This window comes from Cydia splendana, chromosome 6, assembly GCF_910591565.1.
Source record: "Cydia splendana chromosome 6, ilCydSple1.2, whole genome shotgun sequence".
Lineage (NCBI taxonomy): Eukaryota > Metazoa > Arthropoda > Insecta > Lepidoptera > Tortricidae > Cydia > Cydia splendana.
The window spans coordinates 1,515,897-1,529,569 of NC_085965.1; the positions used below are offsets into that span (position 1 = coordinate 1,515,897).

A 13,673-nucleotide genomic window follows, 5' to 3' on the forward strand; every position below is an offset into this window, starting at 1 on the left:
AAACGATCCATATCCTGTAATCTAGCCGATAGCTTATGGATTTGACATGTTTAACGGTATGGTTTGTTAAAGATTGCGGCGCCATCTATGGTAACCGTTTGTCTCCATTCTGCGTTTTTTAATTATTTTAAGGATAAGGTTCCAATTAAAAACGGAAAAAAATTGTATTGTGGGTTTGTGGGGTGGGGTGATAGTGATATAACTAAAAAGTTCAAATAGGGAGTATTACTGCAATGTTCTGCCGCCAGGGTGCAGCACTATGTGGTTTAGTAAACCTTAGAGTAACTTATACATACTCGGCCTTAAACAGTTCTTTGACAAGTTTTCACAATGACATTGATGCATCAAGGCGGTTTGTTTACAAGGTGGCCTACCACGAAACGCGAAAATCGAAATTTCGTTATCTGCCTCTCTATCCATCGAATAGGCAAGAGTGATAGAGAGGCAGAAACGGAGCTTTCGATTTTCGTGTTTCGCGGAATGCCCTGTGATAGCGCTTGTGACGCCCTCTACGCAGTTTTGCGTAATATTGCCTATAGTCGGTAACATTTACGTGAGTTTTCGGAACGTCTTGGTGCATAGCTCGCACGGGAACTCCTTGTCATTGCGGTGGAGCAAGCGGTGATTCCTCAGCGTTTCCCTCGTCTTGAGGGCTAGGCCGCAGTCCTCGCATTTGTATAGCGGCTCCTTAGAGTGCGTCCTGTAAGCCAAGCCAATATGTGATAAAAACAAGAGTTTTATGGTAACAATGGGGTTTGCCCGAAGCTTATTACAGATGTGAGATGGCGCTAATATAGGTTTCTATGTCAATCCTGCCGATAGTGTCTAATTGTTGTTTTTTTTTTATTTATGACTTAAGAGGCCAAGCCAAGCCAGATCCCTTTTACAATAAAAAAATATTTTCACCGTAAAATATAGGTATGATAAAAAAATGCTTCATTAATGTGATCACCATCAATTACTTTATTAGAAATATTGGTTCCTGCCCCGCCTGATCACCAATTAAGTTTCAGCGTGTATATTATATACATTAGACTACTAGAGTTAGACCAAGAAAAGTCTGCAGAGATTTTGACAGCACACGTAGTGCCAGTGCTATACATCATAATTGCATAGACATTTGACGTTCAAAATAACACCTGCACTGCGCTGCGTGTGCTGTCAAAATCTCTGCAGAATTTTCCTGGTTTAAATTTATGATACTTACTCCATATGAATAATAAATGGTCGTTTCTCGAAAAAAGTCTTAGAACAGATTTCACATTGATAATTCTTTTCATTTAAATGAAATTGCCGTCTGAAACAAATATCATAATTAATTAAACTAATAATCAAAGAAACATTTACAAAGACAATAGTTTTTTTTTAATCCACATTTTTAAAAGCCTTTATTCAATGAGACATGTCGGCTCCGTTAGGCCTCTACATTACAGAGTTTCAATTTCAATTCATTCAGGCGATATCAAAAAAACTATACACGAATTTCGCAGTTTCAGACAGGGGTTCCGCCAATATCGAGCAAAAAACCCCAATATCAGTTACTGCATAACGCCTAACTTCAAATAGGTGTGCCCTCTTCTTTTGAGTCCGAACACATTCCATAGCCTACTAGAACAAACGAGTCGGACTCGCCCACCAAGGGTTCCGTACTTTTTAGTATTTTTTGTTATAGCGGCAACAGAAATACATCATCTGTGAAAATTTCAACTGCCTTCTATCACGGTTCATGAGATACAGCCTGGTGACAGACCGACGGACGGACAGCGGAGTCTTAGTAATAGGGTCCCGTTTTTACCCTTTGGGTACGGAACCCTAAAAATGGAACTTACATATGTTTTGAGACAAAATTCTTGGTGCGGAACCTCCTTTTGCATATATCACACTCATATGGTAATTCTGGCACGCCATCATGTAGGGCCATGTGTTTCTCAAGCGTTGAACGGCATAGGAACCGGCGGTCGCACGACACACAGCCATATGGTAAACTTTCCCGATTATGCATCATCCTTATGTGTTTCTTCAGATATTTAACCTCTTTATTACAAATATCACATATAGATTTGCTTACATTAGATAAGCCTAAATGGATGTTACGGTAATGTTTCTGGCGACCTGAGACAGTTTTGAAGAGCTTCGGGCAGACCTTACATGTAATCATCTTTCTCTCACCCTTTCGCTCGTGAAGAATGGAATGATCCTTTAGGTAACGGACAGACTTGCCGCACTCCTCACACACTTGGCGCTCTCCTTTTACCTTTCCTTTTTCTGGTAGTTTTACTTTTTTTGGACGCCTACGTTTTTTGTGCACTGCTGCTAGACAAAAAAAAAAGTAAGAATACACATAAAAGCAGTTAGTCACACAGAGTGTATGTCATATGAAGCATATGGTAGAGCTAGACCAAGACAAGACTGCAATGATTTTGGAAGTGACAGTGGAAGCTGTATTTTAACCTTTTGAACGCCAAACGGCGCATCCATTTGCTGTGCCACTGACGCCACGGAGGTAAAATTTAGTTTAAGAAATAAATAATGCCAACCTAAAAGTGGGGTGTTTTTCAGTAGATTTTCATCAAAAAACGATCGACGTCAAATGCCGTCTTTGGCGTCGTTGTCACGATTTTGCGTTGACGTCAATTGCCGTCTGTGGCGTTCAAAAGGTTAAACGTCAAACTTCTATGAAATTATGACATATAAATAACACTAGATCTGCATATGCTATCAAAATCGATGCAGGCTTGTCTTGGTCTGACTCTACCATTGTTGTGCTTGTAAATTTTCCTACTTATGTAATTTGTCAAATTTTCTAAAAAGTAAACCTTAAATACAGTTTAAAGTGTTTACTTTCCGTTTTGCTTTAAATATCAAGCACATGTCCAAATTTATCAATGCAGCAATTTTTAGAGACTGCTATCCTAAAACAGTTGAGATTAAGATAAATTGGTGCAATAGGTACCACCATACAACAAACACAAATGTATTTTTACCATTTTCTTTATAATCTTTTTTGACATTTTCATATTTAACCTTCTGTACCACACTCAATGGCTCTTTGTCTGACTCTGCATCTGCATCATGGAATGTGTCTTCTTTCTTAACTTGTATTTCTGTATCTCCGACTGACTCGTCTTCCTTAATCTCAAATTCTATTTTATATTCTGTATAGTCTTCTACGAGACTGGGACCAAAATTATCAGGATCTGAGAAATTCTCTTGTTTAATTCCGGTTTCATTCACATACACAGATAATTTCTGGTTTTCCAATTGTACAGCTGGTTCAAGAGACTTTAAATATGCATCATTTTTCAGAGATAGGGCTTTAAACTTATAAAACGATATGATTTTTCTGTAGCAATTGTTACATAAATTCGTTGTTATTTTAGAGTCTTCGATGACCTGTAATTGAAGTGAAATATGTCAAGTGGATTGTAAATGAGTCCATGAGAGAAAAAACAAAGCCTTACACAAATATTTACCTCTATATCTAAACAAAACAGCATAATGTGGTAAGAGTTCTTGTTGCCATCTTTTATGACATTCTCCAGCTCCAAAATAAGCTTATCAGCTGGAGTTTTGAGGCAAGTTCTGCACATGTCCATCATTAAGTATTTCTTGGTTAGAAATTGGGTAAAAACGCTAAAATATTGCCAATTCAGCTAATTAAACACCGTAATGCACAACACAGCAACCACAAACTACTAAGAAGATACTACGTATACAGCAACCATTTCAGTATTTTGACAGTGACAACCTTGCGTTTCGTTACTTTGATTTCGTTTCGAATGTGATGTAGATTTATGGAGCTTCTACACGATACGAGTAAGCACAAGCAATATGCGCAAGCGATTTACTCATAGAAGGTAGGATCCTATAGAAGTGGTATACGCGTTCTTCTGTGAGGGACAAAACATAGCAATGCGACACTAATTATGATTGGTCAAATTTATTTGTTGCCCATTGCCCTCCTAAAGTGGAGTCCAAACGGGCTCGACCGATTTGATCAGAAATGAAATTGGCATCAATTTCCAATTTAATCACCAATTTTAGATTTATGGTGATATCAGAGCTCTCTAAATTGAAAAAAAATGCCCCAAAACGAAAATACTGGCGTCACTAATTGGTATTCTTGCGTCCGCGCCCCATTTTGTCGGTAATATCGGCGAACCAAACTGGCCTTTTTGATTTGATTCAATTTGATCGAACAATTTAATCAGATTGGTGCAAAGTCGTGCCCGTCTGGATAGGCCTTACCTACATCCTACATCTACTTTTTCATTTTCAGAGGCGCTACCGCGAAAACCGAAATTCGCAAATTGCGGGGATCTGTCTCTTTTACTCCAATGAAGGCGTAATTAGAGTGACAGAGAAAAACCGGCCAAGTGCGAGTCGGACTCGCGTTCCAAGGGTTCCGTATATTACACAATTTTTAACAATCAGTGCCGGATTAAGATATTTTGATGCCCTAAGCATTTCTAGGTGCCCCCTCTCCCTAGGGTCATCAAGATTACATTGATTTTTTGGTAAATTGAGAGAAGTTCATTGCCGCATTACAGCTGAGAATGGAAATCAGTCACATCATTTTATCACGAAAATTGACAGTGCCGCAGCAGTAATGTTGCAACAGAGTACCTAATGCTGTTGCATTCGCCACCCGAATGTCACCTTTATCATAGCTTAGAAAGTAATAGAACCGCGAGCGAAGCGAGCGCGGAAATTTTTCGATATAAAAACGCAATATGATAGACAGTTGTACATTTTTACTTTTAGTATGGAAATCAGTCACATCATTTTATCACGGAAGTTGACAGTACTGCAGCAGTAACGTTGCAACAGAGTAATGTTGCTGCAGTCGCCACCCGAATGTCACCTTTATCATACCTTATAAAGTTATTGAAAACGCGAGCGAAGCGAGCGCGAAAATTTTTCGATATAAAAACGCAATTTTAGTTATAGTCCCAACCAGGCGCGAATCCAGGATTTCATACAGAGAAGGGATGGGACAGTTTTCTATCAGCCTAGCTTCGCATAGGGCTCGATATTTAAGGGTCTCAGCGAGGTTGTTTTCATGCATAAAATATGCAAGAAAGCAGAGAGCTTGGAATTGAATTGGCGAAGTGTGAGAAAGGCAGTAGGCCCAGCTGCGAAAGAGGAAAGCTTGGATTTGGATCCACGCTCAAGTGTAATTAAGGCAGAAGATCAACTTTGCCGTAAGGCAGAAGGCCTCGCATAAGACCTAACGCCGAACCGAACCGCAAAAGAGTGGGTTGAAATCGAATCTATGCATGTAATCACGACTCTTCTACTGCTACCGATTGTTTCCCAAAGAATTACGCGCCATTATTTTTGCAAATTAGCTTTTGGACAGCTAAAAAAATCGTGTGGTAAAAACGATGTGTCTGTCCCTAATTTTAAAATTTGTTCACCTTTTTCAACCTGGCATTTTGGTGCCCCCCCTGAACGTGGTGCCGTAAGCACGTGCTTGTTTTGCTTATTGGTTACAAAGTCTTTATTAATTCAACCATTAAAGTCGACGAGTACAAAAAACTTTGAGCTAGCTCTCAATTTAACATATTTTTTTAAACATTATTTTTAATTTGACCTTACAATTACTCGTAAGTAGGTAAGACCGTTAAATATTTAAAATGATTATCTTATCAGAAAATTATCACCAATTACTCTAAGAAAACTACTACTCTAAGTAATCCGGCACTGTTAACAATGTATTTTTTATGTGAAACGTGAGTGAAATCTCTTTAAAAAATCCGTAGGGGTCGGATCAAAAACTGTAATTAAGTCCGACTCACGCTTGACTGTACATTTCTAATAGGTTTTCCTGTCATCTATAGGTATAGACCTATTTTATGTATTTTTTTTTAAATTTAAGACTTAGTAGTTTCGGAGATAAGGGGGGGGGGGAATGGTCATTTTTTGCCTATTTTCTTAAATAACTTCTAAACTGTTTATTCGAAAATTATAAAAAAAATATATTTGAGATCCTTACAATAAGCTCTTTCATTTGATATGTAACATGATATAGTTTGAAAAATTAATTTTTTTCATTTTTTCATTTACCCCCCAAAAGTGGCCCCCATGTTTAAAATTCATTTGTTTACGTTACATGTCCGTATTTGGGTCACAAACTTACATATGTGTACCAAATTTCAACTTGATTGGTCCAGTAGTTCCGGAAAAAATCGGATGTGACAGACGGACAGACAGACAGACAGACAGACAGACAGACAGACGCACGAGTGATCCTATAAGGGTTCCGTTTTTTCCTTTTGAGGTACGGAACCCTAAAAATGCCCGCAATTTGCGAACTTCGATTTTCGCGGTAGCCCCTCTGAAACTATGAAGCGCCCTCCACACTCTTGCGCGATTCGCGGCGCGCAGCCGCGAACGCAAGTGTGGCGTCGACTTCGCAGATTGGTCACGCCTTCGCGCCTTGTTCTCCGTTTTTTGTCGGTATTTCGCCCGCGTCAAAGGAGACGCGAAGCGCGAACTTGCAAGACTCCACATTACACAATATTTTGGCTCCTCTGTAGCAAGATAAATATTAAATTATGATTATATTATATTAAGGAGGTATATTTTACGGTTTTACAATAAAACAAAATGGAAAAACAGCTAAATCACGCATGATGCCATAGATAACTAACAGTTAAACTCACAAACTACTAAGAAGATACTACGTAAACTCGATCTGGGTTATCTGTTCATCTTGGTTAAACTCGATCAGCAGAGTGGCTACCGCGAAAACCGAAATTCGCAAATTGCGGGGATCTTACTCTTTTACTCCAATGAAGGCGTAATTAGAGTGACAGAGAAAAATGCCCGCAATTGACGATTTTCGGTATTGGCGGTAGCCCTACTGATGCTTTTCCGCCATATTGCCGCAAACCAAACTGCGAATTTGCGAAATCGCCGTGAAGTGTGCGAGTGTGGAGTCACACGTCAACTTCGCGATATGTTCGCTCCGCGACGTCGCGCCGCGATTCACGCACATAGTCTGGAGGAGGCATTACAACCAAATTACAACACTCCTGTATATTAATGATTCTTCTCCATATATATTTAAATCATTGTATTCATTTATTTCACGTCATAATAATAAGCTTTAACTGCCTATAATTTACCTTTTCCTGATCCTTTTCCAAAATTCCGTCTTATCCGTTTTAATGTTATCCTTTAATTCCGCTTCCCTGCTTTACTCGTCTGGCTAAATGCGCCAGGAGCGCGATGCCATTAAAAAAAACGGGCAAGTGCGAGTCGGACTCGCACACGAAGGGTCCCGTAACATTATCTATAAAAACGGTCACCCATCCAAGTACTGACCCCGCCCGACGTTGCTTAACTTCGGTCAAAAATCACGTTTGTTGTATGGGAGTCCCATTTAAATCTTTATTTTATTCTGTTTTTAGTATTTGTTGTTATAGCGGCAACAGAAATACATCATCTGCACATCATCTGTGAAATTTTCAGCTGTCTAGCTATGACAGATCACGAGATACAGCCTGGTGACAGACGGACGGACGGACAGACGAACGGACGGACAGCGGAGTCTTAGTAATAGGGTCCCGTTTTACCCTTTGGGTACGGAACCCTAAAAACACCTCGCCTTACACACATACGAGTATGTCGTCATTACATGACCCATCAAACGAATTTAAGAGCCCATCAACGTGCACACTAGCGCCACTGCTAAAATCAAGATTATTAAAATTTAACGAAAGACAGAAAAAGGAGGCCCGTAACGTACTGTATTTTGTATTTAAGTACCTTTTGAACTAGTTTCGATGTTGCTGGATTCGTCGATCTATGAACTCAAAACAAAACCGGCCGTTTTAACTTTGGACGCATAGATTGGCGAATGGAGCAACATAAAAACTAGTTTTATGTATTCAAATGTACTCAAATACAAAACACAGTACGTAGCTTCCCCCTTTTTTCAATATCTTTCGTTAAATTTTAATAATCACGATTATTTAGCAGTGTCTCTAGTGCACGTTGATGGGCTCTTAATTATAGTTTATTTCATCAGTTTGGGCATCAATAAAGCGTTAAAGTTTAATAATGGTTTATTCGGCTTTTAGCTGTTTCTGATGCGCGGTGAACTCGTGTCGGCTGCGGTGGTGCGAGCGGCCGAAGCGCACACCGCAGTGGCGGCACTCGAAGCGCTTCTCCTTCGTGTGGGTCACCATGTGGACCCTCAAGTAGCTGAAACAATACCCAATACTTTTGACAGAGACCCCAAGCTTCGGTGTCTAGTCAATTCCATGGTCTAATAAAACATGGTCTTCTATTCCCAGAGTGACACGGGCCTACGTCACAATAACATTGCCACTTTATTTCAACATAACATGTTACATGGGTACATTATAGCTATGGTTAATAAGTTAAAATATTTCTTTATAATTTTATAATTTTCATTTATAATGTATTTTATCTTAAATTTTACAATAACACGTCATTTTTAATTATTCGTTAGCAATATCTTCCGATTCACCAAAGAAATTTCAGACGTTCGGGTAATTCTGTTTACATTACTGGCAACACAGGATAGCGCTGTCACAATTGACAATTCGGATCTAGATAACTTCATGCCCTGACCGTCATCCTTGTCGAACGCGAGTTAATTGTTATTTCCTTCTCGCTCAGTGTCAGCAGTCGCAGTGTTTTCCAAACTTTTCACGTCGTAAGCTTGGTAATTAATGTTTAACTGTGAATTCGTTTTTTAAACGTTTGTCTTGTATAGATAAATAAAGTTTAATTTAATACATTAGATTTGTTTTATTTTACTATGTTTCTACATGAATAACTTAAAATTAATGCCGTTAAAATAATTTTCACCGTTGGTTAAAATTCTCCCACATTTTAAAGTTTGAGAACCTGTAAACAGCATGATGACGTAGGCCCGTGTCAGTTAGGTCATACGCGAATCTCGGAATAGAGTACCAGGCGGAGTATATTATTATACCATGGTCAATTCCATAGTTATAAGTCTGTATCTTTAAGTATTAAAATAAAAGTAAACACACAATTTGTACATTTTCAGGTAGTTATAACATTTATTGGTTAACCAAACAAATACAATACCGCCTGAATCAGTCATTGAACGATCATGTAATGTTTTCATCTACCCTCAACTGGCTTAAGGAGCCATTTGAGGGTAGATTTTGTTTACTTTTATTTAAATACGTAAAGATACCGAGTATAGCTGGCGACACCATTTTCCATAGCGCTGACTAAACGCCGACGTTCAAACTAGTGTGGGGTGTGGGGTATGGCTGCGGATGCAAGAGCGGGACTACGCTACACGTGCATAACGCTGTCTCGCTCACATATCGGAGCGGCGTGCAAATCCGCATGAGTGTGATAACCGCGTCAGAGCATAAATGCAGTTCAGGGAAAAATCTACAAAATCCTGACCCTATGTTTGGACATTATTGCATATTAATACTGATTAAGATAGAAATTGATGGCTATACAGACTATTCATAAACGCATTACAAAACTGAATTATAGAATAGAATAGAAGAATTAGCTAAAGTCGGACCAAGAAAAGTTTGCAGCGGATTTGACAGCCCACGCAATGCAAGTGTTATTTATACGTCATAATTTCATAGAAGTTTGACGTTTAAAATAACACAATGCACTGTGTGGGCTATCAAATCCGCTGCAGACTTTTCTTGGTCTGACTATATGAACCGTTTGTCTTTATCTGATGTATTTGTAAGAAAGGGATAAAACATAATTTAACTAAATCAGGTTCATAAAGTTTTATGAATACGGGGATATAAATAGATAAATACTTTACTCTAGTTTTTGGAAGCGCTTGCTGCACAGTTCACACGGATAGTCCTTGTTGCTGCGATGGATCAAGAGGTGACTCCTCAGCGTATCCTTCGTCTTCAGGGCTAGGCCACACTCATTGCATTTATACAGCTGGTTCTTAGAATGCGTCCTGTGGGCAAAAGTGAACCTTAAGTAACAGGCTATTATGTCCAAGACAGTAGACTATATAACCAAATCTGTCAGTAAATAAGAACAAAAAAACTATACTCATACTTTTCTTTTGGGTGCTAGTACTAGTGTAAGACAATGATGTATGATTCTCTCTGTCTATGTTTGAAATGAGACAGGTCTTTGACTAACTATAAAAATAAACAAGATTTTTTTTGTGGATAGTTTTTGGAAAATGCGGGAATTGACATAAACGGCTTAAGCACCAATATGGTCTAATGGCGCTTAAGACCATTATTAGTTCACTTTTATAATGACTCAATGAACTATTTTTTTTTTCACTTCTATATTTTCTAAGCTTATTTATTGTGAGATCTACAGCTCACAGAGTAGTTTTACATTTTTACAAATAAAAACTTACTTTACATGTCTCTGAAGTAATACTTTCTCGAAAAAAGGCTTTGCACACACATCACACTGATAATTCTTTTCATTTTCATGGATCTTCCGTCTAAAATAAACAACATAAATAAGTACAATTATTCACACAAGACATATAGAAAAATACATAATTACATAATTAATAAATATCATGTCACAGAGTCACAGAGATGATGTACCTAAAGCAGGGAATTAAAATGGTTAACTATACAGCGCTTGAATTGGAGAATAAATGTGGCTTTCCGTCAGAGAAGGGTCCTTATGCTTCATATGCAATAAGGACCCTTCCGTGCTGGAAAACCACAAATAATTAGTAAAAGTAACATACACATGTTTTAAAACATGGTGCTTCAAGCGGAACTTCTTCTGGCATATATCACACTCAAATTTGGGGTCCTTAGTGTGCGCGACCATGTGTACGTCGAGCGCGGACTGCGTCACAAAGCGGCGCTCACACGACACGCAGCTGTACGGCAGTGAGTTTGGGTTGTGCACTTGCATCTTGTGCACGTTCAGACATCTCACAACTGCAAATTTGCAAATTCAACATTACTCATTTTTAGTCGATATTGATCTGATTACCCAACATGATAAAATTCTGTAATTTAATTTTGTATTAAGCCAAGACATAGATCTGCTAACAAAACCACTATGATTTAGACTGATTTTTTTCTTTATTTCTAAACATTTATTTATTAAATTTATTTATAGCCCTTTATTCTGAACATGTTTGTTGATTTTGGTAGTAATTTAGTTTTGAATGTTTATATGAAGTCTCTTAGTTCTGTGTTCAGTGTGCCTGTCGGCAAAGGCCCTCCAACTCCTTCCAGTATTTCTAAACATGATGGATTACTAATGTTCAGTCAATGCATATGTGTGTCTATTAGAAATAATTTAAACAGTTCTCAAACAAGAAACACTATTACTCTCAAGGTTCATGAAAATCATGAGTGATTGCTACAACTTACAGTGTAAACTCTTTATTACGAATTGCAAGGAACAGAGTACTTTATTGCTACGAGTATAAAGAGTTATTCGCTATATCAGCAGTCAGCAACAGGCCAGCCTCTCACTTGCGGCCCGCCAGCCTCCCTAGCTATTTTATATGTAATATTGACAAACGACAAAGTCATAAATATTAACAAATATTAACTACTATGTGGCCCTTGGCTGCTAAAAGGTTGCCGGGCCGCTGAGCTATATCAATAGGGAGTTTACACTGTATTTATTTAAAAATATTCTGACAATAATACAATCTTTTAACCTTATTACCTTTATTACAAATATCACATTTGGGCTTTAGCCCTAAATGTGCATACTTGTAATGGTTGTATCGGCCGCTAAATGTGGCGAAGGTCTTGGGACACGCCTTGCACTGCACCCTCGGGCGCTCTTCCTGCGGCAGATGCTGGAGTGAGTGGTCTTTGATGTTGCGCACAGATTTGCCGCACTCCTCACATACTTGCAGCTTTTGATTGGGATTTTCCTTTTTTTGTGATTTTACTCTTCTTGGACGGCTACGTTTTTTTCTTACTGAATTAAATAAGCAAGGAACATATGAGACAGAATACATGTGTTACAAACATAAGGATGGTATCCAATTTCTTTGTTCAATGTGTTTTGCGTCTCACATTTTGCTTAATGAGAGAGTGAGACGCAATGACATTTGACAGGTGGAATACCACCGTAAGTCACTAGTTGCCTAAAACTGTAGACAGCACAAGAAGCAAGTATAATTTCACGTTTCCTACATTTTAGTTCAACATTAATAAATTTATTTTAACAAGCCACAAGACTTACAAATCTAAAACGAAGCATACCATACATAGAGGCATATACTTTGTTCTTACCTTTTCCTTTCGTATTCGTAATACTAGCAGATTTCTCTTTTTGAACAACACATAAAGGCTCATCAATCTCATCATTCAACTGATTATCATTATCTGGCTCATCACCTTCTAAAATGTCTTCATTTTTAACATTTACTTCTAAATCTTCTAGTGAGTTATCTTTCTTAACATCTATTTCTATTTTAAGTCCCTCATTACAGTCGTCTACTAAACTCGGACCAAATTCTTCAGAATCTAAGAAATTCTCGTGTTTAATACCGTCTTCATCTACATATACAGATAGTTTCTGATCATTTAACTGTACAACTGGATTCAGAGACTTCAGATATGAATCATTTTTCAAAGACAGGGCTTTGAACTTATAAAACGTTATGATTTTTCTGTAACACTTGCTGCATAAGTTTGTTGTTAATTTAGAGTCTTGGGTGACCTGTAATCGTAACAGAAATCTGTCATAATTATAGCCATAGGTGAGTGTTCGAAAAGGCTATACCTAAATAAAATATTTACCTCGATATCTAAGCAAAACGCCATTATCTCGAAGCAGTTTTTATTGCTGCCTCTTAAGCCCTTTTCTAGCTCCGAAATAAGCTTATCAGCTGGAGTTTCGAGGCAAGTTCTACACATGTTCACCATGATTTTATTTGGCATGAAATTAAATACATAAAACTTATATTTTGGCTATCATAACATCACAACACAACAATTATATTAATTTGACAATTTTGAGATAAGTACATGACAGTGACAAACAGCACCAAGGTTGCGTTTCGTTACGACACATTACAGCTAGCTTTCTAGGGCGCTTGCACACGGCGCATGTTGAGGTACCCACTCCTATACTTCTTTGGTGCGGACTAATGGCTCGGCCACGACATTAAGCGACTTGCGACAACCATAGGTGGGAACGAAAGGTCCGATCGCTGTGTCTCGCTCCAACCTATGGTTATCGCTGCCGCCGTCGCAAGTCGCTTAATGTCGTGGCCGAGCCGTAATACCATGAATCTAGGATTAAAACTGGATCTGGCATGAGGGTGGGGAGAAGTGACCGAACAGGATAGTCTTAAGCCCCCTCCAGACTATGCGCGTGAATCGCGGGCGAAGCCGCGAACGCGAGTGTGGAGTTGATTTTCGCAGACAGCGAAATCGACTCCACACTCGCGTTCGCGGCTTCGCCTGCGATTCACGCGCATAGTCTGGAGGGGGCTTTATGTAAAGCCTGACAACAGTAGGGCTACCGCCAATACCGAAAATAGTCAATTGCGGGCATTTTTCTCTGTCACTCTAATTACGCCTTCATTGGAGTAAAAGAGTAAGATCCCCGCAATTTGCGAATTTCGGTTTTCGCGGTAGCCCCTCAGTTTATTTAACCCCATAGACCTAGGATTCGCTTGCGCTTGACAGACAGCTGAAGTGTGCGAA

The 13,673-nt window shown here is 38.7% G+C and overlaps 1 protein-coding gene across 1 annotated transcript; it reads right to left on the reverse strand.

Annotated features, from left to right (window-relative positions):
* Positions 1-8,057: 8,057 nt before the first annotated feature.
* LOC134791235 (zinc finger protein OZF-like) lies at positions 8,058-12,946 on the reverse strand. The gene is made up of 7 exons (XM_063762215.1): positions 12,762-12,946; positions 12,252-12,681; positions 11,674-11,934; positions 10,730-10,928; positions 10,382-10,471; positions 9,815-9,961; positions 8,058-8,214 (listed from the first exon to the last, which is right to left on the reverse strand). Exons 1-7 carry the CDS (start codon positions 12,900-12,902, stop codon positions 8,076-8,078), a joined length of 1,407 nt encoding a protein of 468 aa, XP_063618285.1. The 5' UTR covers positions 12,903-12,946; the 3' UTR covers positions 8,058-8,075.
* Between the last annotated feature and the right edge of the window lie 727 nt (positions 12,947-13,673).